The following is a 23,662-nucleotide window of genomic DNA, read 5'->3' on the forward strand; positions in this document are numbered from 1 at the left end:
TTTTTTATGGAGCTCGCCTGCTCGGAAAGGCATCAAAATTATAGCTTAGGAGTATCTGACCTCTAACATGTCGAATTTGGTATATCATGCGTTATGATCAGTGGTACAGCATCCTCTAAGGATGGCAATACTACTAGTGTCTTCCCTACAGGCTACATTCTCCTCCTCTCTTACTGATCCAATCCATGGCTCTTGGCTCTTGCCATCCCGAGTCCCTTTCGGAGACGGAGTACTGTGGTGTCCGAGGCAACGGGCAATGCATGGGAATCATCATCTGATTCAGATTTTCCGTTTGTGCTGCTAGCTGCATTCTGAAGCTCCGTCCTCGGAATCAAATCAAACCAGCAATAATCTCCCAACTTGCTGAATCTTCAGGTATCTGTGAGCATTAAGATTACTGTCAAGTATCAACATCTCTCACCCTGCCACCCATTTCCCAGCTGCCGGGCACATAGAACTACTCGAAAGCAGGCAGACGCGGACACTGCATCCGCCCGTCTCCTCCTCTCCACAGCTGACAGAAATGCATGCACCACCACCAGCTCACTCGCTCACCAACCGCCAGCACCGGCGGCGCGCATCGTCGGTGTCGTCGGGTTCTTTACCAGGGCTTCTCGGTTGGAGGCGGCCGCGATGGCGGCCGCGCCGGTGGAGACGACGAACATGGCGTCGTCGATGACGCTTTCGCTGAAAGGGTCCCAATATTCCCCACTATTTTTCTGCGACACCGAGCGATGAGGCAACCCACGGCTAGCTGTTTTGGCCCCTGCCTTGGTGCGAAACAATATTGCGTGCCTCATTACGTGCAGCTGGACACCAACATTTTTTCTCTTCTTGCAGGCGATCAGGTCGCGGCCGGCGACAGAGCTTGATCCTCAAGAATATCTTCGTTTTGTTAACTCATGCCGAGAGATGAATAATTGATCCAGCATCTGTTATCTTTAGATATGTGTTTGGCCTCACCAGAAGATTCTAGTGGGTTTTGAGTTGTTGTGTTGCATTTGGTCGGCAAATTTTTTTTTACTGCTACCCAGTTTGACAATTACCGCCACAATCAGCTGCTTATTGAAGAGAAACTTGCCGTACTTTTGTGGTTCTCTTTCAAACAAGAGAAGAAAACAGTCGTTCGAACGCCATCATTGATGGACGCAGAAAAGTTAACTAGAGGGCAAAAACTTTGATCCTAACGAAGAGACTAATTCGCCTGTCCCCTCCCCTCTTTGCATTGAACTCACTTAGCCTTACTACTCTACTAACTGTAGTAAGATTCCATAATTAATTCGAATTGCTGCTGCATCTTTCTTCAGCAGCCAGCAGCTAGCTTCGCGCTATCTGTTTTAGAGCTTTCTTTGCAGCCAAGCAGAACCGGACCAAAAACCTCTTCATCTTGGAACACCTTCGGTGCTGCAAACGCGATCCTCCACACATATCTGTCGCCACTCAGTCTGGGCAGTGAAAAAATACATTTTACACTGCTGAAGAATCTGTGTGCACGGTTTTGTATGTTAGTTCATCAAAACATCAAACGCCACTGACGGAATTAACAGTGCTGATCAAAATTTTCTGAAATCTGAATAATTGTCTCTTTCAGCCAGACCATTATGAATTTCTGTGCCATAATTCAAACATCATAAATTTACAGTACATGATCCTAGCTAGCGCCAAGTCTTTCAGTACTCAACAAAAAAAGAGACAGGCAAGCCTGAGTTGTATCATGTAGCTTTTCTTTAGCTAACAAAATAGAAAGAAAAATGAAGGAGAAACCAGGTCGTCTCCTACCTCTCGCTTGTATATGCCCTATAAATACCAGGTTGGTTCAACCACGTAACAAAGTTAACGAGGCCATTTGCCTTTGCAACAAGGCCCGACTAACTGAAGAGGACAGCATAAACACAGACATGGGCATGTCTGAGCAGCCATGCAGGAGCCCGCCCAGTTCGTTCACCACCTCCTACGGCTCCTCCCAGCAGATCATCCATCCCCTGCCACAGCACGACGCTGTGCTCTGCACTGAACCAGGACTGGGTTTCCCCTACTACTATGGCACTGATCAGCAGGACGCGGCGTTCGACGGCGACGAGGTAGAGCTCGGCTTCCGCGCTTCCAAGGTCACCAAGGTTGACTACTACAGCTCGCCTTACCAGCCGTCATGGCCGCTGGCTTGTGCCGATGTTGCTGCCGCGGCGGCTGAATCGTCGCGCGTCAGGAAGCAGAGGTTCCGGGACGTCCTTGAGACCTGCAAGCAGAAGGTTGAGGCCATAGAGGCCATGGAGTCTCCTGTGGCGTTCCAGGAAGGTGAGGACGGGGGTATCGCGGGGGATGGTGCCGGTGCCACCGGCGGCGGCGGAAGTGGAGGTGGCGGCAGCGGCAGCGGCGGTGCTGATGGCATGCGCCTGGTGCAGCTGCTTGTCGCCTGCGCCGAGGCCGTGGCGTGCCGCGACCGCGCGCAGGCCGCGGCGTTGCTGCGGGAGCTGCAGGTCGGCGCGCCCGTGCACGGCACGGCGTTCCAGCGCGTGGCGTCGTGCTTCGTGCAGGGCCTCGCGGACCGGCTGGCGCTGGCGCACCCGCCGGCGCTGGGGCCGGCCAGCATGGCGTTCTGCATCCCGCCGTCGTGCACGGGGCGCGACGGCGCGCGCGGCGAGGCGCTGGCGCTGGCGTACGAGCTGTGTCCGTACCTGCGGTTCGCGCACTTCGTGGCGAACGCCTCCATCTTGGAAGCCTTTGAGGGAGAGAGTAACGTCCACGTGGTGGACCTGGGCATGACGCTGGGCCTGGACCGCGGCCACCAGTGGCGCGGCCTCCTCGACGGGCTCGCCGCCCGCGCCGGCGCCAAGCCGAAGCGCGTGTGCATCACGGGCGTCGGCGCCGCCGCCGACACCATGAGAGTCGTCGGCCGCGAGCTCGAGGCGTACGCGGAGGGGCTCGGGATGTACCTCGAGTTCAGGGCCGTGGACCGCAGCCTGGAGAGCCTGCACATCGACGACCTCGGCATTGACGCCGACGAGGCCGTGGCCATCAACAGCATCCTGGAGCTCCACTGCGTGGTGAAGGAGAGCCGCGGGGCGCTCAACTCGGTGCTCCAGACCATCCGCAAGCTGTCGCCCAAGGCGTTCGTGCTCGTGGAGCAGGACGCCGGCCACAACGGGCCCTTCTTCCTGGGCCGCTTCATGGAGGCGCTCCACTACTACGCGGCGGTGTTCGACGCGCTGGACGCGGCGCTGCCGCGCTACGACGCGCGGCGCGCGCGCGTGGAGCAGTTCCACTTCGGCGCCGAGATCCGGAACGTGGTCGGGTGCGAGGGCGCGGCGCGCGTGGAGCGGCACGAGCGCGCCGACCAGTGGCGCCGCCGCATGAGCCGCGCGGGGTTCCAGTCCGTGCCCATCAGGATGGCGGCCAGGGCGCGGGAGTGGCTGGACGAGAACGCCGGCGGCGGAGGGTACACGGTGGCCGAGGAGAAAGGCTGCCTCGTCCTCGGCTGGAAGGGCAAGCCCATCATCGCCGCCTCCTGTTGGAAGTGCTAGCCGTAGGCGGCCGCTCGCCGCGCCGCGTCGGCAGCCCGCAGCCGGAGAGGTATACCACTCGTCATCACCGTGTCTCTGCCATGCATGCGTATAGAGTTCTACTACTGCATGCTGGCCATAGATGCGTGCACGGTGGATGGATCTGCTGTAGTGAGGGTAGATGAATAATAAAGAGCTCAAGCTTAGAGGTATACCCATGGCAGATGAGCTCGCAGATACTATGGTTGTCCAAGCTATAATATGTGCTTGGACACACTTGTATAATAAGGCCTTCACATAGTGTTTTGTTGAGTTGTTTGGCAAATTTTGTGTAGGACAATTAACCTATCTAACTTTTATTTTTGAAAAGCAACCCGCAGGATCTTTGCCGGGCATGTATTAACCAATCTAAGTTTGATTTCGTGTTGTAACTAACTCCCCCCCCCCCCCCCCCATGTCTTTTTGTCATGGGGAATTAATGTAATCTTCAATGGAGGAATAGAAACTGAAGTTCTTTATACCTGGGACTGGACATCGATAAGCAGAGACCTGGAAGGTGATCGAATGCACTGCTTTACAGAGTAGAGTGGAAACAGTAGGTTTGAAATGTTATTTTGTGGATCAAACTGGCAAAACTCCTCGATCTGATCGACTCCCTGCAAAATTTAGCAGTAAGTTTATAGTGACCAAGTCAGAAAGCTCATCTTTTGTGCACGGAGAAGTTGGACAAGTCGGACCAAGCAATGATCGGCGTCCAATGCGACAAATCAAAGTACAAAAATGTATTCTGAGCATATAGCGGTGATTGTGTACATGTCAGCTTCCAATAGAACCCCTACCTATATAATCCAAATAAAACATGAAGAACCGGAACCAAGAAGGTTTCTCGTCTATAAATGCCAAAAATAAACATTTGATAAAGGAATGAGCAACATCATTGAGTCAAATAACACGCACCCAAAGTAAAATGTGTACAGATGTACTGTGAAGTGAAATTGAAGGCTTGAGCTTTTGGATACTGCCAGTTCATTACAAAGTTCATATAAGATTTCTTTGATGGTCGCTATCTCTACTTCACCAAAATAGTCGCCCGAGAAAACTTCTCTTTTGCTTTGGTTTTGAAGCTGCACCAACATGGTAAGTTGAAATTAGTCTATCTCTCAATTAGGACACACAGGAGTTGAATGTCTTTAGTTCATAGAAATGCAGAGCGGTATGGAACATGATAAAGGCCGATTAGATCGATGAATATATAAAGAAATCATGCAGATCACAACACCATTACCTCTTAGCCTCCCAGCTTTTAACAATGCTTCCTCAGCAATTGGTCGCCATTGCTGAGCGCATGAGAAAGTAAGCCCCATCCCTACAGTCAGCCCTCGCAAAAGCTGTATTGTTCGAAGTACTGAAAATAGCTCTTCCGGGAAGCTCTTCAAATAGGAAAGAAATAGAAATAAGTCATTTTAGGAAGCAAAATGCGCATAAATACATAGATAAATCATGTATTGTGTAAATAATGCAAACAAATGGATGAATAAGAATATAGGATTGGTTAGAAAAATACAGGATATTTGTTTACAGGTTTGGACCTTTAAGGTGTGAGTGTGACATACCTCCACTCCAATTTTAGTAAGTGAAGAATCATCGGCAAAAGGTGACATAACAGTTACACCAGGTGGTAATCTTGTATCAAACATTCGCAATGATAATTGAAACAATTCTTCTAGCTTGTTATCAGCTATGGTCCTTGTTTTGATACCGAGCTCCCTGAAATATTTTTTGTAGTCCATAAGCAAAACAGATAATATTGTCAACATTGAAGAACTATTCACCAATACTCAGCACCCATCTTGTCCTTAACTATATCTTTTCATTTTAAACAGGAATCCATATTTCATATATTCATTAGTTCTAGCTCAGATTGGTTTGTTACAGTACATAAAATATTTCATTTTACTAATTTGCAATGACTCCAACTGTTTAAATAGATGTACACAGTAGAATATACAATATAGCATGGTTTGCAATAGAACATACCTGAAACCTTCTTCGGCCCTCAAAAGATCATCATCAGCCATTGCAACCACAAGATTTGCATAAGCAAGTCGTAAATCCTCTGGCATTTCTTTCACTTGTCCATAATCAAGTAAAGCCACCTAAATAAAATGACAAGAATAACATTTAATCAGAAGTTGAAATTTGCCTGTAAGAGGAGATGGAAGAGTTTACAAAGGTCTCTTGCCTCTGTGTCCTTACAGATAAGGATATTTCCTGGATGTGGATCTGCATGGAAAAAGCCATCCTTCAAGATCATTTGACCATATGCAAGAGTAAGATCTGACAAAATCTTCCTGCAATAGAAAAAAGGGTGCTTTTGAAATCACCTAGGCATTAAAATTGAAGGCAATCGAAGGAAATGCTATAAAACAAATTGAATTTTAAAAAAAGTGTGTGTTCCTAATTATTCTTAAGGTCTACCAATCATGACTAATTGAGTAAAATTTTATTCTATGCGTCCTAAACTCCTAATAGCAATGGCCCGACAACCGACATAGAATCTGAAAACGACTATACTGTTTTGTAAGCTAAGCAAATGAGAATCATACTCTTTTAAGATGAAGGGCCTTACTGCTTTGCCATTGCTGCAATCTTACCACCAGGATCTATGCCCCTTTTAGCCATTTCACTGCCAAGATTCATTATTGGGGTCCCTTTGATGAATTCCATTACCAGAACCTCCCTAACAAAAGATATAAAAAAATAACATTCAATTCATACTATGACAGGATAACCTCATTATTGACTGGTCTAAAAAACCTCTCATATTGATTATGCAAAGAAAAAAAAAATTCGGCCTGCGGGGGGAAGAAACCCCCGAGCATTGAATAAGAGAAGACCTCTCACGCAGGCCAAGAAAACTCCCGAACCCCTGCCCCACCCTTACACAGGGGGTGCCGTTGCCCATACCTTAACCCGTGTGAGAGCGGGCTGGAGCGGGTCGGGACCTATTTCCCATGTGCTTTAGCGTGTAGGCACAAGAGGTAGTAGGCTCAGTAAAAATTAAGCCACTACATGCATTAGAGTTTACATGCTTTTTCCTATCTAACAGCAATACAGTAAATAAATCACAATATTTCCTACACTTGAAGCACAAGAAGAAAGATGGCACATAAAATGAGAAGCATACTTCCAGATATCATGAAATGGCATCAAAGAAATTTGTGATAATTTTTTAATTAGCTCTAAGATTCCAAAAAAGCCAGCACGTGACAATGTTAACCCCTGGAAGGCCAGATACAGAGCCTAGAGGGTCAAGAGAGGATCAAATAGCACGAAGATCCAATGCAAATATTAACTTTACGGAAAGAAGCATCTCATGAGGGAAAAATCTTTTTTGAGTAAAAAAAATGAAATCATCCCATTTAATTCAAGCATCATGGTATCAGTAAGTGGCTAATTTATAACTGCTTCCTCGAGACCATCAAGTTAGAGACAGACCTTGTATCCACCTGAATATATGGTGCAGAACTAGGATTCAATTAAATAACCTGAAATACACTTTGACTAAGTGAGCAGTTATGATACTATACCTGCTAACCATTCCAGGAATCACACGAGGCACCATAACCGGAGGTTTCTTATTGGTGGCACGTAGGAATTCTCGTATCCTTTCCATTGCCCTTGCTTCGCGCACAAAGTCGAACTCATAGCATATCTTCAGGAGAAAACATCAATACAAGAATTATATCAAATATTTTAAGACTACAAAAGATACACACTGGTGTAAAATAGAAGTATTGACACAGAATGAGAACACATGAATAATGAAGGATATAGGATTACTGTATCAAAACTAAGTCAAACTAAGTATTGCCATTATTTGACATAAACTAAGTCAAACTGCCATGTGTCAAATTACTGACGAAGCCTGTGAAATAGTGCAGACACGTTTCAGGGTGGGGGAGAAAACCTGCTTTTCCATCTCTTTGGTGGCAGAGAATAGATCAAAGTTGATGTCATACTTCTGCAAAAACAAGGCCATTGCTTGCATGTTCCGGATATCAACCATCATCAGATGTTCAGCTCCTGGATGTTGAACCTGGTCAATTCCTAATTCATTATGACGCATCCAAACAAATCTGAGATTTCAAAAGGCTGTTTACAGACCACATAAATGCATTACTAACCTTGACAGCGACATCTGTCTTTGAAAATTTAAGCCTTGCCCAATGCACCTAATAACAAATATGAAGCAAAGTATTCTGAGAGATTATCTAAAAAATTAAGTGAGAAATTAAGCGATCTGTTCCAGGAAAGTATGCAATGTTATGCTAAAAAGCAGAAAATAACATATGCACAGGCCTAACATCGGTAGGGATGGTAGAAAGCACAGATGCAACGAACACCCAGATTTCACAGATGAAGAGAAGTACCTAAGCACGAACCTGTGCAATAGAAGCAGACCCAACAGGCTCGACATCGAAGAATTCAAATATGTCATCGAAGTTCTTTCCAAACTGTTTCTCAACAACATCTCTAACCACATCATATGGTGTGGCTGGGGCCCTATCACAGAGCGTGACGAGTCTCTTCACCCAAGCCATTGGGGCCAAATCGGGTTTTCCCAGAATTTGAGCAGCCTGTTCAAAATTCACTAGTCCAATGTCACAGAGCACTCTAATCAAGGAAGACAAGAGACCGTATACCATAACTCGAGATACAAAAGCACCCCAAGCACAATCACTGATATCAGCACAATCGAATTTGCAGCTTCCGTCAACCACACTGATTTTCCCCCAGGTCTGGAGACAATCGGAGAAAGTAAAAGGTAAAACAGGGGAACCGAAGCACACCAACCTTGAGGAAGAGTCCACCGAGCTCGGAGCAGAGGGAGTACATCTTCTGGGCGCCGAGCTCGTGCTGCTGCTCCCACATGGCCTCCCGCTCCTCCTCATCCTTGACGAACCCCGCCCGCAGCTGACACACCTGGACCGACGAAAGCGCTCGGCAATTAAACCCCCCCCCCCCCCCCCCCCCCCGCCGCACCTCACCACAGGGGCATATCGACGAGCACACCAGAGGCACACCACAAACGGACCAGCGGCTAGCTCGCCTACCTTGTAGCTGGTGTAGATGTCCGCGGCGCGGACCCAGAACTGCGCGGAGCGGCTCCACGGGCGGAGGCTGTCGGAGATGCGCTCCCGCAGGTCCTGCAGCTGCGCGAGCGCCGGCGGCATTGCGTCCGCGGCCGGGCGGGCGGACTGGGCGAGGCTGCTGCGTCCGCGAGCGCGTGGGAGAGGAGAGATGGATATGCGCGCACGCCGCTGCGCCGCCGTGGTGGCTGCGCCGTCCCGTTCCTTGGTGGCGCGCCCCGGTGGTGGTCCGCGCCGCGTGGTGTGTGGCTGAGTGGCTGACTGGCTATCGGCGTACGGCGAGGCCGGGCCCACCACGAATCTAGCGAGGGGTAAGGGCTTTTCCGTCCTGGCTGCAAAAAATGTGCGAGAAGGGGGAAGGCGTGCGGGCTTGTCCCGTTTGTGCGCGGCACGGCCCACATGTGACATGCCGCGCGGTGGCGCGTGGTCGACTGGCAGTGACAGGCGCGCTCGTTGCTGGCTGGCCGGCGGCGACGGTGCTGGACGGACGGTTCTGTTGAGCTGCGAGATCGCTTTGAGATCAGTGCGTGTGTATCCGGGCAGCAGCCTCTCCCGTTCTCTCTCTAGTGGGCCTGGCCACCTCACCGAATGCAAAGCCCAGTAAGCGCGTCGTCGCGGCGGCGGCCCGTAGCGGCTTCCTCTTCCTCCGGCGCGGGCGCAGGTGCGCAACGCAGAAGCACCCCCGAGCTGGGGAGAAGCCGCGGCGACCCGCCCCGCCGGCTCGCCCTTCGCATAATCTTCTATGGCGGTGGCGATGAGCGCCGTGTTCCGGCGGCTGCACGCGGCGGCGGCGGCGCAGCCCCCGCGCCTGACGAAGCTCGCGCTGCATGCGCCCAAATCCGTGAGTCTCCTCTTCCCAGATGACCCATCATCTCCTCCGCTCCTTAGATCCTACTGTACATTAGCTGATTCCTGCAACTTTCAACTGCTCACGAACGGCCCCCTCGGGCCTCGGCTGAAAATCCAAACTCACAACAGCGCGCTCCGGGCCACCTTGTTGCCCTGTCTGAGTTCACCTGATGTTTGTTACAGCTGCTCAAATGTTGTGTGCAGATTTGTTCTTCGGTTGCCATGCGTGCAAGCAAAGCGAAATGTTCCTTATTGTCCACCCGTGAGTGCTCGATAGCGAAATATTAGCAAGGTGCTATTGTAGTATGCTGGACATGTAACCACAAACCCCTACTTGTGCTGAATGAAACCTGTGTAAGGCCACGTTGTGCGGTCAAGGCAGAGCTCCCAGTCAATGTCAGGGAAACAGATCTCTTGGCGATTGGCGTCCTTGTTGAAGTTCTCGTCTTATTTCTTTGTCTTAGTATTTCCAAATCTGACCTTCACATCCATGTTTTAGGACCATATGCATCTTATCTCAAGAAACGGCCCTGTAAACCGTGGTTGGCATGCATATTTGTCTTAAAATTACACAGGTCCTTTTTTTTTGAAAGAGATCACCAGCTTTTCCAGAAAGCGAATAAGGTTTCAGTACACAGTTTGGTAAGGCCAAACGGCAGACCAACAGAAACTAAAAGAAAGAAAAACGAAGGCAACACCCTAAGTAACAGCAAGGAAAAGTAAAGCCACAGGACGCAGCCTGGGAAAACATGGAAGTAAAAGGCTAGCTCCAGACGTCGCCCTCTTGAGTTCTCGAATCTTCAAAAGTCGCCGCCCAGACGCGTAGCACACCAGCTTGGGTCCTCAGCTTCCCTTTATCAGCTTCTCGCAGGAGCACCGACCATCGCTGCATAAAGGAGGCAGATTTGAACAGGACTGAAGTTGGAGATCTCGGGAAGAGCTGTTGTAATCTGATCTTATTTCTAGTCACCCATAGAGCCCAGGCCACAATCACGAAAGCAAAGAATTTCAGATCGTACTCAGGGCACCCCAAAGGAATCCAATGATCAAGCATATGAAATAAATTTTGTGGTACTTGGTCTCAGCCCAGGTTTTCTTTGAAACAAGCCCAAACAAATTTAGGCAAAATACATTGAAACAGAATATGGTCCACCATTTCAGGACAGTTGCAGAGATTACAATGGGCTTCCCCCTTCCACTTCTTTTTCTTCAGCGCGACGTCCGTCTGAAGCCTTTCATGCATCGCCAGCCACATAAAGATTTTTGTTTCATAGGAAGTTTGGACTTCCAGAGTTTATCAAGTCGCTTACTCAGAACGCCCCTAAAAGTAAAGAACCTGTACATGGACTTAGTTGAGTAGCAGCCATTCTTCTCAAGAGTCCAGATCGGTTTGTCTTTCCCTGGACACAGAATGACATCTCTCAGAGTATCACCCAGCTCCTCCCATTCGGCTACCTCGTGCGCCCCAAATGAGCGATTAAACTGAATGTCAGGCCCCTCCTCTCTCATGCAGTCACGGACCAGAGCGTCCTTCTTGCTGCAATAGTTGACACAGGTCCTTTTCACTGATTGGTCAGTCTTGCAAGCTTCTGCCAAAGTTACACTCTGGTGTGCTATGGTGCATACCTTGGGGTTTGGGTAATTTTTCTGTTTGGGATTAAACTAATTTCTGGATCATCCCAGGTTGAGGTTGAATTCGCAGATGGTAGCTCATTTCATCTGTCAGCAGAGTTTCTCAGAGTATACAGCCCAGCAGCTGATAGCAAAATCAGATCAGTGGGCGGTGAAAAGGTAATTTCTAGTATATCTGTCACAGTTAATCTTCTTGAGCCTTTTGGTTAGTGAAAACAACAGCTGTGCTAAACTCACTGTCATTGCTATAGGAAAAGAAAATCGCTATTTGAATGAATATGCAAATTTGCATTCACATTAAATTTATGAACACAGATCACTCATATAAAATCTTCAATGATGTCTTTAGGAGATTACTTAATATCTTGTACTGGATCTGCACTTTCCCCAAAAAATCCGTTTTACAGCGGAGATCATGTCTGATCAGGTTATATTTGGGCGACGGCATGTTGGAATCATGTCAGCTGAATCCTTAGGGAACTATGGAGTCCGGTGAGGGTCATATTATCTCATGGCATATTTTTCTCATGTCATATTGCAGAAGTCAGTTGTGACATCTTTATCAATTAACACCAATTTTTTTTTTGTTTTATTTGCAAATCTCATCCATGACCCACTGTTGTTTGCGTGCAGGATACTCTTCGATGATTTGCACAAGACTGGGATCTTCACATGGGATTACTTGCATCATCTGGGTTCTCATAAGTTCAGTTTGATGCGAAGTTACATCAAAACTTTGAGAAAGCACGGACTCAGTCGGGATCCCCAAAGAAGGAAATGAAGGGAACGATAGTCCATACTCTCTAGACAACCTCGCCTTCTGCTGCATGGATTGTTCTGTCAGGCTTGGCCTGCCATGTATCAGAAGATTTGTTCACTTGAGCGTTTTAGATGTAAACACATAACAGAAGGAAATGCTGAGTGACGGTAAGGCGTTAAGGATGGACAGGAGTGTGCTGGAGTTGACTGACTTGTTGGAATTGGACAGACACCTCCAGTTTTCTCAGAATTTGTGCAGTTTTTTTTTATCCTCTCCCTCTCAGAAGGGACAGTTGGTGTATTTGAGTCCAAATACTTGTGCAACTACGTGGATGTGGATGTATCACTGATTTCTTTATTTAGACGAGGTATACAACAATTTTGCTGGTAAATAAGATTTTTGCGATCCCCCATTTGAGATATTTTTTGTGAAGCACATTTGACAAGGGCAACTCGGCAAGCTTCTGTTCCCGGCAAGGCAACATGAGGTTTCATGACGGAGGGAGAACAAGATGGTGCCAGGAGGATTCGAGACGGCAATTGATACTTGACTGAGTACTATGTATGGAGGGTAAAAAGGATATTTCACACACCCAAGCTAATTGGGTGGTGACTAGAAGAGCCTACGTGTCATGCAGTGAAGTTGGGTCGGTTAGGTTAGTTCAGGGACCAAATTAAGCCGAGCACTATAGTCCAGGGATGAATTTGGCTTTGCCGCATGAAGTTGGGTCGGTTAGGATAGTTCAGGACCAATTAAGCCGAGCACTATAGTCCAGGGATGAATTTGGCTTTGCCTTCCTAAACGGAAGTCATGATAATGCAGATGTGTAACTAAAACTCCAGTAATGTTATTTTACTTCTCCTTCAAAAATCTGGCGCTGTCTAAACCTGTGATTCACTGATTCCGGGTCATCAAAAGCAAAACTAAAGGAAAATCTAACTAAGGACAACTAATTCCTTTCATCTTTACAGCAACAGCGGCGGCATCTGGCCTTACGTCTGCAGTCGTCGTCGTCGTCCTCCTCCTCCTCTTCTTGGCGCAGCCGTCCGTTGACGTAGACCATCAGGCACTTGAGCAGTTGAGCAAGAGCTCCAGCAGAAAGGCGAGCCCCTCCGGCGTGCCGAACCGCTGCCGCAGCGCCGGCCACGTCTTCGTGGTCAAGTGCCGGTACGCGCTGGTCAGCACGCTGGCATGCGGCACGGCGGCGATGGTCCCGGCCACGTCGCCCTCCCTCACGCGCACCATGCGGCGCACGGCGAGGCAGTCGCCGTGGACGAGCCCCGACGAGCCCACCTCCACCTTGGACATGAACCTGGCGTAGCCCGCGGAGTCGCCCTGGGACACGAAGCTGGTAGGACCGTAGGAGAGCCGCGACTCCTTGATCACCGGCGGACTGCGCGGCTGGTCGACCAGGCCCAAGTCGATGTGTGCGCGGACGGCGCCGCCGTCCTTGTCCTCCGGGCTTGCCGTCGTGTCTCTCAGAAGCGTGACGAACACCGAGACGTGTTCGGCGTTCCCGTTGACGCCGTGGCCGTCCGGGTAGAACACGACGGCCCAGTCGTGACCCGCGACGGTGAACGCGCTTGACTGGACTGAAGGGCAGCGGCCGACGCCCATGCCATGGGTCAGCGAGTAGCCTGCGATTTTGAAGACGTGCGAGCCGCTGGAAGCCTCGACGTGGCACGTCGAGGCCATCTCCTCGGGGTACAACTGTACAAGTGCAACATCTCCATGGCTTGGTTTCTATGGTGGAGGCAAGGCAAAGAGGATGGAACTTGGAAGAGGACGAGTAATTTGGGGACATCAAAATTTACCAGAGAAGGCTACACCGTACAGCCTGATCAAGCCTTTTATACAGGGAAAGGAACGGTTAAAGATCAATAGATTACTGGGGAATATTCGCACCGCTGTCATCTGACTGTAAACGCAGAACCACGTCACAGCCTTGCTCTCAGCCGTCAGATCGCGCAAGGATGCGGTCGACGCAATTCACATTGTAATGAAGAGACAATATATCGGAACAAATAACCTCTTGATCTAGTTTTCACAAAAAAAAAAACCCTCGTGAAGGGAACAAAGCATGGCACTACATTACTTGCTACACATTATGCCAATATAGGTGTTCAATCTTCAAAACGAAATTGTTCAACCACTAATTACACATTAGGGCAGATTAAAGTACATACGAGGTCATTAACGTAACGGCACGGGATTACAGTTATAGCACCTAATTTGGGAAGAGGATCCAAAGCAGACAAGCGAGGAGCTTGACTGCTTGAGACATTTTGCGGCCACAGCGCCAAGCACTACTATCTCAAAGTTAGGGTGCAGCAAACCACCTGGCAATCTAGAAGCAAATATAGCATTCATGAAATCATTCTCCTGGCAGAATTAACAGAGTATAGATTATATAGTACAATAACTTAGGTAAATAACAGCTTTGGAATTGTACGCCAAGTCTCAGGATCAGAACATACCTACAGAAGAAGCATGGCTATAATAAATTGGTCATCTCTGTTTCGAAGGCACTGTTCGCGTCACAGTGGACACACCATCAACAAATTTTGTCCGGAATATTACGTTGGCGTTGTTGAACATACCCTCTTTAAGTGAGACAACTATGAACTGCAAATACATTAGTTTGAACTTTCAGAATTGAAGTCTTGGAAGTGTCAGAATGCAAACGAGGGAGCATCTGAATTGGCAGTACACATGCAAAGCAAGAGTTCACCAGATCAGTAGGGGTAAGCAACCCATTACCCTGTAGACCTGCCTTTCTAAGCAAAGTTTACCTACTACAATTTAAATATAATACCCTCTTGACTAAACAGGATTATAAATTAATATAGCTGCATTTAGATTACCTGTGAGTGCGGAAAGTGAGCCTTGATCATTCTACCAATGTTTTGCGTATGGCTCAGATCAAGGGCAGCATCAACCTGCAGCACGTGAACATAATATAGTTGGAAATGGTCAATCTGCGCAAACAATCCACAAACTAGAATGCTCGACATATCAGACATACAAGACTATACGAGGCATCATTATGAAAACACCTTGCCCAATCCATGGGTTTATAACTACGTTACCATGAAATGAACAATTGAAAAGGGCTCCGATTAAATATAAGTTCACTAAATACCAAGTACTGCTCAGCATCACTTTCCAGCTGCTTCAATTCTAAACATACCTTCTAGACCAGAGCTAAGCTATCAAACAACTGAGACCTACCATGAGAACAACTTGCAACAGTACAATGTCATCCTAGGTATGGTGGTCTACCTACTCTTAGTCTTCACCAATCACCACACTGTTTATAAAATTGAGCAAGGTAAACGTCTGCCTAGGTGAGATGAACTCATGCTCATTTAGTCTAACTTATATCAACCAATTACCAACTAGTTCCAGCTTTCAAAAAAAAAAAATCAGCAACTGATCTTAAGAAAAAACATCGAAGCTGAATTCGCTCAAGTTTCAAAAAATCTGCTTGAGAAATTGCCTATCGTATTTATATGCCATACTGCTTCTTTCTTGCTAATACAGCAAAGTTATACTAGCTGGCGAACAGTAGATTGAGCTCATAAGAAAATTGAATAATAAATCATATTCAGATATACCTCATCCAATATGTAAAGTGGTGCAGGTTTGAAAAGAAGCAGTGCCAGGATAAGACTAAGAGCAAGAAGGGACCGTTGCCCTCCACTAAGTTCAGATAGAGACTGCTTCCAAACTGTCCCAAATGCTACACGAACTTCAAGACCATCCAAGAAAGTACCACCTTCTGGAGGATCAAGTTTTGCCATTGTACCAGGTAGAAGAGTACTGAATATAGATCCAAAATCCCTGTAGAAACAGAATGCAGATGTTAGACACCAATTTGCATATTTATGACTAAAAGAATATCGCGCAAAGACTAGGTCTCTAGCAATATTTGAAGGGCCAGTGCATCCGCTCAGATATATAATAAGTCCCTAAAGGATTCATATACTGACTTGTTTACTTTGAGCCATGTGACTTTCAAGGTTTCCTTCTTCTTCTCATCCAACTCTTCTATCACTTTCTTGATTTTTGCCTTGTCATTCTGCAGATGATAAAGGTTATGTGTGTGCAGCTATCAAAAGAATTCTCAGGCTATTAAGAAAATTATACATGAATAGGCCCCACCTCGATGATGTTTTTCTTTGACATCAAGTCGTTGTACTCATCCTCTGCCTTCTCAAACATAGCCATAACTTTCTTATTGACCCTTTTCTCAAGACTGCATTTGGCAGGTAATGATGATTGGTGCTTACACCGCAAATTATAGAATTAAACAGTTGCTTTGGGTACAGCTATTCAGGAGTAGTAGCATCAACATCTGATGATTCATAGTGAAATGCAGCAAATAGAATATCAGATTTACCTGGATTGTTGAGCTTGAAGATTTTCTAATTCCTCTCGGGCTTTATGTGGTTCACAAGATTCAAAATCATAATCTGTACCACTTTTTCCAAACAACTGTTTCTCAGTTGAAATCCAACTATACTTCTCCACTAGCTTATCAACTATTGAAGAGCAATCCTTCTGCTCTATCTCCATCCTCTTAACCTAATATGTTATATATTCAGGTATTAAAGCATGCACAAGAAATCAATTATAAAGCGAAAATGCAGCAGAGATTACAACCTCATTTTCCATTTTCTTCCTTTCAACATTTGAATCACTCAATTGCTGTTGAAGTTTCTGCTGTTCCTTGGCCATGTGGTTTATCTGTGAGTCACATTCATTCAGTTTCGAACGCCCAACATTGAGCTCACCTTCAGCTTGATCATAATCTTGCTTTATGGAAGCAACCTATGATCCACAAGTGCAACAGCATATTTAACTAAATAAATCCAAAGCTCAGCAATAACACCAGGCACAATGTAACTAGAACATTTCATCTTGCACTACCTTGTCCTTTTGTTTTTCCAATGTTTCAGACTGAGAGGTAATTTGAGCTTTTGAAGTTGATAACTGCTCTTCTAGATTAGCAAGCTCATTAACAACTGCATCTTTCTCCATGATCAGCCTCTCCCTCTCACTTTCATGAGCCTATGTCAGATACGCAGCAAGAAAAGATAAGTGATGTGTTCAATATTGAATTGTCAGGATGACTGTTCAAGGACAAAAAGTAAATTATTGCCATTATCTGAGTAACTATTGTAAAAATGTCTAGCCTCTTCATCAAAGCTAACCGGAAAGTTACCTTGTCAGAAAGAGCTTGTAACAAACTCATTTACAGCTTTAAGAAAATATCCTACCTATCTTCATCTAACCAAAAGTAAATAATACTGCCTATCTATACCTATTGTAGAACTACAGGCCATGGAACTCATACAAGCAAGGGCACCTGGACAAGACACCAGGAGCACATGCCCAGGAGAATGCAGTAGCAACACCAAAGATTTAGAGACAAACCTCAGATATGATATGGATCAATTAGGTGTTTGTTAGTGCCAGACTAGCTCTATATAGAGGGGAAATTGGCAGTATTTTGGAATTAATCAATCTAACCATGGCTCGCCAGTCAGTAGCTGGTCATGGCTCCTAAGCCACGCTGACATGGTCCTGGGTCATACAGAATTCTCCCACAACTGCTCCCACTTGAAAATGGCCCAGAGATTAAGTGATAAGCTAGTTGTGACGACAATGAGAAAGTAAGCAACCTTTAATTGCTTTGACATGGACTGCATCTCCGATTTCAATGATTTGATCGTTTTTTCCAGTGCTTTGAGTCTGCCTTCACGCTCAGTGCCATAAGTCCTGATCGTTTGTTCCAACTCTGAAACCATTGATACACATTTTTCATACTGCACTTGCTTTTCTGTCAACTCTTGTTTTGATTCTTGAATCTCTTGTTCAATTTTCTTTACGAGTTCACCTAACTAAAGTCCAAATACAAAAACTGTTAACTTTGCTAGAAGATGGAAACTGGTAATGCAAACATATTGATGTTGTAAGCTAATACCTTGTGATGTTCATTTTGCTCAACTCTTTTATGAAATAATGAGAGATCATATGACTTGAGTTCAAACTGAGATTTCAACTCAGTGTACCTTTTCTGCAATGGTAAAAGGGCTCCAATCTGGGGGTGAAAAAAGAAGAGAGGGGGGATATTAGAATTTCACGAAAACGAAATTTAGCATGCGCTACAAAACAAACCCATTGCTACAGAAGCAATGAAGAGTGATAATTGATACAGGTGACTTTTTTTTCTATCATTGTGCATACATGCTAGTTGCACCAAGAATACATACCACTACCGAAATATTTATAATTTAATAATTAAATCTGTGTTCATGTTCCGTGGTATTCTTTCTTAAAACATAAATATTAGATGAATTTACAAGCATTCAAATAACATATTACTATATTAGAACAGCACTTTAAGGGCAAAGGTGGTCAGTAGTATGTGTAGATTTTTTATCCTGCAAATAAACTCACACAAATTCACAAAGAAACAGTGAGAAGAATAAAATTCACATGCGGGCATTGTGGATTCAGTCAATACCTGTTGTTCAATGACAGAGAGCCTTTTCTCATGATTGGATAGATCAGCCTCAGCTTTAGCCAATTCATCAAGTTTCCGTAGCAAATTCCCTCTACCTCTGCATTATTATGGTAGACATTACCAAGGAAAATGATGAATATGTTTACCTAGCCACAGTGACAGTATATCCATTTTACTATCTGGCAACCATAGTAATCACCAGCAAGAACAATGACAAGCAAAGCACAGGCATCTATAGTGCAAATTTAATCAATTACAAACCAAACCAAGACGATCAGAGCATCTAATGTGTATTTTCCTCTTACAAATAGTTAAAAGAAGCTGGAAAACCTATTATTCTGCGCAGAAAAATATTTGATAATTCAAACAAGAATACCAAGGGAACATCAATACCAAATTCCACGAAGAAAATGATCAAGGCAAAACACTAGCATTTTAAGTAAAATAGTGACTACTCACCCTTTACTGCCTCCGGTCAAAAGGCCACTAGGCTGATAAGTGTCACCTTCAAGAGTCACACTAGTACTGGCAACTTCCCTATTAAATGCAACCTGTGTAAAGAAGAGAATTAACAGGAATACTATCAACAGCCGTTTGCATACACTTGGATACATGTTAAACTGAATTAAAGCATACCAAAATTATTCCTGAAGAAAGCAACATTACCTCTTTTGCTGCCTCCGAATTGCGACACACGAATGTTGAGCCAAATACATAAGACACAGCATTCTGCAACAAGAAATCTATTAAACAGACAACCAGAAGCATGCTATCTTTAGATTGAAGCCACATGCAATGCAGACTGTTTTTCTAGCACTTATAAGTTTGAGGAAAACAACAAAACATTAAACATCAGGGATGATACAAATCTACAACAGTAAAGCATACAGTGAAATTTTTCAAAAAATAACTAAAAAGACGTGAAACCGACCTTTACTTCCTCGCCATATCCAACCAATTCTAGAGCTAATGTTACATTGTCAGGACCAACCTACAAAGCAAATCAGTATATACTTCTCATTTAGACAAGTCATCACAAACCAAAAGACTACATCAACCAGTATAACCAAAGAGGTAAGGGGGGAAGCATTAACCAGTCTACGAGCCGCCTGCTGAACTCTATCAGGTATCGTGTATGTTTGGATTTTGTTCAAAGGTATGATGGTTACTCTGCTCTGGAGATCCCCATTTTTCAATAATTTCTTCCCAGTCTCCTCTGTGTCAACAACCACATTGAACAGCCTTCCACCTGCAGCAACCTGAAATATTTGACAAATAATTGAATTAGGATGGCTAGACCAATTCTTTCGGTGCAAGAACTAATTCAACCCCGCGGAGAGAACTTTGTTGATACAAACCTCCAGTGCTGTTGCTGCTGAGCTATTCTTTATTCTAATAAGACGTGCAACAACCCCTTTGACTTTTGATCTGTCAAAATTCCTTTCAGGGTCTCGATAGCTGAAGTGAACATTAGCAAGCTCACCTGAAAGCTTACGAACACGGTCTTTCAAATTCTGAACCATTTCCAACTCTGTAGACCGGTCCTGTGAATGATCAGGAAACAGAAAAGAATAATTGTCAACAATCAGAAGCATAGTGCCATAGGCCATAGCCTTCTTATTGGCACCTATTATGCCACATAACACTTATATACCAGTGTATACCTTTTGCAAAGCTTCCATCTGGCCCTCATCATAATTGATAGATCCCATGGATGTCTTGATAGCTTCCAAGTCTTTTGTCCTTGCTTTCAGTTCATTCTCAGCAGCAGTAGCCTCATCACGCTTGGATACTAAAAGAGCTTTCTTCTCCTTAAGCTCCTTTTCAGAATGACTTATTTTTGTATTCAGCTGCTTTAATCCAGATTCTGCATCTCCAACTGCAGCTTTAGCATCCCTAAGTTGATCTTCGAGGCATTTCTTCTCGTTTGCGTTACTTTTTCCTGCTAGCACACCCTGAGTAGAAAAGAATTTTAGTATTCCGAGAGTACAGAAAGCCAAGAGGTTATAGCTATATATTAATACATTCTATTTAAATTTTAAAGCTGTGTTACCTTTACATACCTGATATTCTTTCTCATTCTCGTCTAACTTCTTTGTCAGATCCTCCGCTTTCCTTTTCATGTCAGACGCCCCATCCTCTAAGTCTTTTACAGCAGCATCTCTCTCGATCATAGATCTTTTAATGTCTTCAATGTTTTTGAGAATCTACATGTGAAATATATAATAGTAGACCTTGTAAGTTACTCGAAACAAAATTTAGCATGTCTGACATCAGTGCAGCATTACCTTCTCAGCTCCCTCTTCCTCGGACTTCAAGGTTTCCTCTTGATTATTCATCACAGAAGTTTCCTTAATAAGTGCATGTGATAGTTTATCTACTTTCTCTGACAAAACCTTCATCTCACCACCAAGTTTAGCTTCCTTTTCAGCAGCCAGGGTAGAAATGTTCTTGTACATTTCCTGTATATCTGCTTTTAGCTTTTCTGTATTTTCATCCAGCTCAAGAATCTTTGCCCTGATTTTTTTGACATCATTGAGTGCACCATCTCGCACTCTCTCCGCCTGAACAAACTCATAGGAGATACAGAACCTTTTGAGCCGATCCAGTTCAGCATTGCCATTGGCCCATTTCATGTACTGGCACCGCTCTTTCCTAAGCTTCTCTAGTGCAGGAAGGATTTCAGCATCAAGGAGTTTATTAATCTCATCAACTTTGTTCTGTTTCTTCTCAAGTGTCTTAAGAGCAGATTCTTTCTTCATTTCATACATTCGTGTTCCCGCTGCCTCTTCTAACATGGACAAAATTTCTGGAGGCTTCATGTTGAGCACTTTTGTTATGCGCCCTTGCATAATTAGAAAATGAGGATTGTTTACATTAAGCTGCACTGAGTGGAAAAGGGTCTGCACCCGGGAAGGTTGGGCAAGATGGCCATTGATAAGGTATTTGTTCCGTCCACCAACTACAATCTACAAATACATGACAAGAGTTAACTGATATCCAGTATTCTTGGGACAAATTTGGTCCAAAAGAAACAACAAAAAACTTTGAAAAAGGATTGAGTTGTGAAACAACACTCAATCAAAGCAGATATATTAGCCATTTGACGAATTAATCAAGCATATGAGAGGAAATAACCTACATATTGCACTGCATGTGCTAAATACATATCTAAACAAATTAAGAACTACAAACATACAGTCCATACACCAATAAGAGACAAAGTGTTCGACTCAACAAATGTGTCTGCTGCTAAAATAAATTGAAAAATTCAGCTCATACATACTGACCCTAACTCCTTGCATTCTAAAAGACTAAAACTAAAAAAATCAACCACCTGTAAGCCTCATTTGATAGATTTTAGCAAAGATGACACTTAAACCCTCTACAATGGTTATCTCCAATTCTCTCAGTGGCAACCATCCACATCTGCTGTTGAATGACGAAAACCTCAACAGCATGCAATCACTCGATTCCATGGTATCAAAGAATTATATGGTTCTAAGCCTTTCAGAGAAAAATTTTAAAAAATGAACTCCAAGATATCCTTAAATACCCAGCCCTCCACACCCTGCATCAAGCTAAATAGCATCATTCCGGTTGGACTCCTAGGCCTAAAACAATTTCAAAATTCCAGCTGCAAATATTGTAATCATGAACCAACTGAGTGCAAAACATCCAAATCTCTGAAAATGAAGTATTTAACTAAAAGATGTCTTCATTAAATTATGCATCAACAAACTCAGAACAAATCCAGTCTCATCCATTGCAAATTTGCTAGCCCTGATCCTCTTAAGGAAAACAAGTAAGCAAGAACACCCACCAACTAAGTGTTAGTCTGAAAATTGAGCGAGCTGGACAAAAATTAAGAAAAAATCAGCATCAAAAGCAATCCTGGACTCCTTGCATTTCATGAAACCTACCCATATCAGCTCTGGATACACAAACACGCTAAGAAACATATCCAGTCAAGCACTTAGATCAACATATTTAACAGCCAAAGACACAATTAGGTTAGGTAGATTTTTTAGCAAAGTAATAAAAAGCGGTTCAAAATTCCTATTCCGCGTTCGCCGCCTCCAACCCTTCAGTGGCCACATCATATAAATCTGCGCCCAGTTCACAGAACTCATAAAATCCCATCAAAATTCCAGCTGCAGACATCACAAATCACCATCTCCTTATGCCCCTAAACCAACTCAATCAGCAGCTCATCTTTGGAGAGCAACCCACTTTGATTCACCAGTGCCAATTTCGAGAAAATGCGGAGCAAAATTGTGGCGGGACCCCCAAATCACATATATATAGAGAGAGAGAGAGAGAGAAAAGCCCCACCGAACTCGAACACGAACGGGCAAAGGAACGCTTCAGAAGGGGATAATGAAGATGGCGGCAAGGGATGTGTAACCTGGCGCGTGACGGTGATCTCGGGCGAGTCCTCATAGCCGAGCGGGGAGCGGGAGCGGTCGGAGTTGTCGAAGACGATGGAGACGGTGGCCTTGGTGACCCCCGCCTGACCCTGCTTATAGACGAGCTCCTGGAGCGAGGCGGCGCGGACCTGGCGGAGGTCGGTGATGCCGAGCACGAAGCAGATGGAGTCGAGGATGTTGGACTTGCCGGAGCCGTTGAGCCCGGTGATGGCGTTGAACAGCGGGTCGAACCCCGACACCACCGTCCGCCCCGCGTACGACTTGAACCCCTCGAGTGTTACCTCCTTGATGTGCATCTCGCCGGCCGCCGGGGAGGCGTCGCCGGCCGGAGATGGGGCTAGGGTTTGGAGGCTCCGGGCGGGAAAAGTTTCGAGGCGTCGGGCGGTCGGGGTTGGAGATTTCGAAATGTTTCGAAGTGGACGGGTCAGGGACGGAGCGGCGCGTCCCCCCGTGTGAAGAAGAAAGTGAGAGCGGCAGCGGCCGTGTGGGGAGATCAGTGATGACTGATGATGATGACGAGGCGGCGGGTGAATGGGCTGAGGTAACGAGTTGGGCTTTTGATAGAGATAGCGAGTTGGGCTTTTAATAGGCTGAAATGGCACCACTTGGTCCAAAGGCCAAATCATTTTCTCAGGCGGTTGATAGGTCAGACATGTTTTGTTCAGCCCTGTTTAGTTGGTGAAAATTTGTTAATTTTGGTACTGTAGCACATTTTATTGTTATTTGATAAATAATATCCAATCATAAACTAATTAGACTTAAAAGATTCAGCTCGTGCTAGTCAGTTAGACTGTATAATTAGTTAT

The 23,662-nt window shown here is 45.4% G+C and overlaps 5 protein-coding genes across 8 annotated transcripts; 2 read left to right on the forward strand and 3 right to left on the reverse strand.

Moving 5' to 3' along the window:
* Nucleotides 1-1,649: 1,649 nt before the first annotated feature.
* On the forward strand, nt 1,650-3,947 carry LOC120708969 (GRAS family protein RAD1-like). Its single transcript, XM_039994444.1, has one exon. The coding sequence runs from the start codon at nt 1,752-1,754 to the stop codon at nt 3,519-3,521; it is 1,770 nt and encodes a 589-aa protein (XP_039850378.1). The 5' UTR covers nt 1,650-1,751; the 3' UTR covers nt 3,522-3,947.
* Nucleotides 3,948-4,057: 110 nt separating this feature from the next.
* LOC120708970 (uncharacterized protein slr0889-like) lies at nt 4,058-8,905 on the reverse strand. Of its 2 annotated transcripts, XR_005689531.1 has the most exons (13): nt 8,618-8,905; nt 8,358-8,486; nt 7,946-8,140; nt 7,688-7,735; nt 7,471-7,599; nt 7,091-7,215; nt 6,130-6,240; nt 5,743-5,851; nt 5,538-5,656; nt 5,114-5,267; nt 4,786-4,930; nt 4,458-4,624; nt 4,058-4,156 (listed from the first exon to the last, which is right to left on the reverse strand). XR_005689531.1 is itself a non-coding variant. In XM_039994446.1 (12 exons), exons 1-12 carry the CDS (start codon nt 8,735-8,737, stop codon nt 4,575-4,577), a joined length of 1,434 nt encoding a protein of 477 aa, XP_039850380.1. In that variant the 5' UTR covers nt 8,738-8,905; the 3' UTR covers nt 4,245-4,574. The 2 variants fall into 2 exon arrangements, 1 of the variants encoding a protein (XP_039850380.1); XM_039994446.1 differs by lacking the exon at nt 4,058-4,156 and having other exon boundaries at nt 4,245-4,624.
* Nucleotides 8,906-9,257: 352 nt separating this feature from the next.
* Nucleotides 9,258-12,288, forward strand: LOC120708971. The gene is made up of 4 exons (XM_039994447.1): nt 9,258-9,494; nt 11,186-11,293; nt 11,562-11,626; nt 11,768-12,288. The coding sequence occupies exons 1-4, from the start codon at nt 9,396-9,398 to the stop codon at nt 11,913-11,915; spliced, it is 420 nt and encodes a 139-aa protein (XP_039850381.1). The 5' UTR covers nt 9,258-9,395; the 3' UTR covers nt 11,916-12,288.
* Nucleotides 10,082-23,361, reverse strand: LOC120708968 (structural maintenance of chromosomes protein 2-1-like). Of its 3 annotated transcripts, none has more exons than XM_039994443.1 (21): nt 22,835-23,276; nt 20,715-21,395; nt 20,490-20,633; nt 20,091-20,381; nt 19,785-19,970; nt 19,521-19,685; nt 19,358-19,417; nt 19,093-19,155; nt 18,886-18,977; nt 18,427-18,523; nt 17,884-18,000; nt 17,582-17,800; nt 16,827-16,967; nt 16,560-16,727; nt 16,297-16,481; nt 16,059-16,152; nt 15,887-15,975; nt 15,512-15,737; nt 14,759-14,833; nt 14,372-14,519; nt 10,082-10,388 (listed from the first exon to the last, which is right to left on the reverse strand). In XM_039994443.1, the coding sequence occupies exons 1-20, from the start codon at nt 23,150-23,152 to the stop codon at nt 14,403-14,405; spliced, it is 3,528 nt and encodes a 1,175-aa protein (XP_039850377.1). In that variant the 5' UTR covers nt 23,153-23,276; the 3' UTR covers nt 10,082-10,388; nt 14,372-14,402. The 3 variants fall into 3 exon arrangements, with proteins under 3 accessions (XP_039850377.1, XP_039850375.1, XP_039850376.1); XM_039994441.1 differs by lacking the exon at nt 10,082-10,388 and adding an exon at nt 12,722-14,241 and having other exon boundaries at nt 22,835-23,361; XM_039994442.1 differs by lacking the exon at nt 10,082-10,388 and adding an exon at nt 13,960-14,276 and having other exon boundaries at nt 22,835-23,336.
* Nucleotides 12,957-13,589, reverse strand: LOC120710291 (BTB/POZ and MATH domain-containing protein 2-like). The gene has a single exon (XM_039995926.1). It carries the CDS (start codon nt 13,587-13,589, stop codon nt 12,957-12,959), a length of 633 nt encoding a protein of 210 aa, XP_039851860.1.
* Nucleotides 23,362-23,662: the final 301 nt, after the last annotated feature.

The sequence above is a fragment of the Panicum virgatum genome, chromosome 5K (genome assembly GCF_016808335.1).
Source record: "Panicum virgatum strain AP13 chromosome 5K, P.virgatum_v5, whole genome shotgun sequence".
In the NCBI taxonomy this organism is placed as follows: Eukaryota; Viridiplantae; Streptophyta; class Magnoliopsida; order Poales; family Poaceae; genus Panicum; species Panicum virgatum.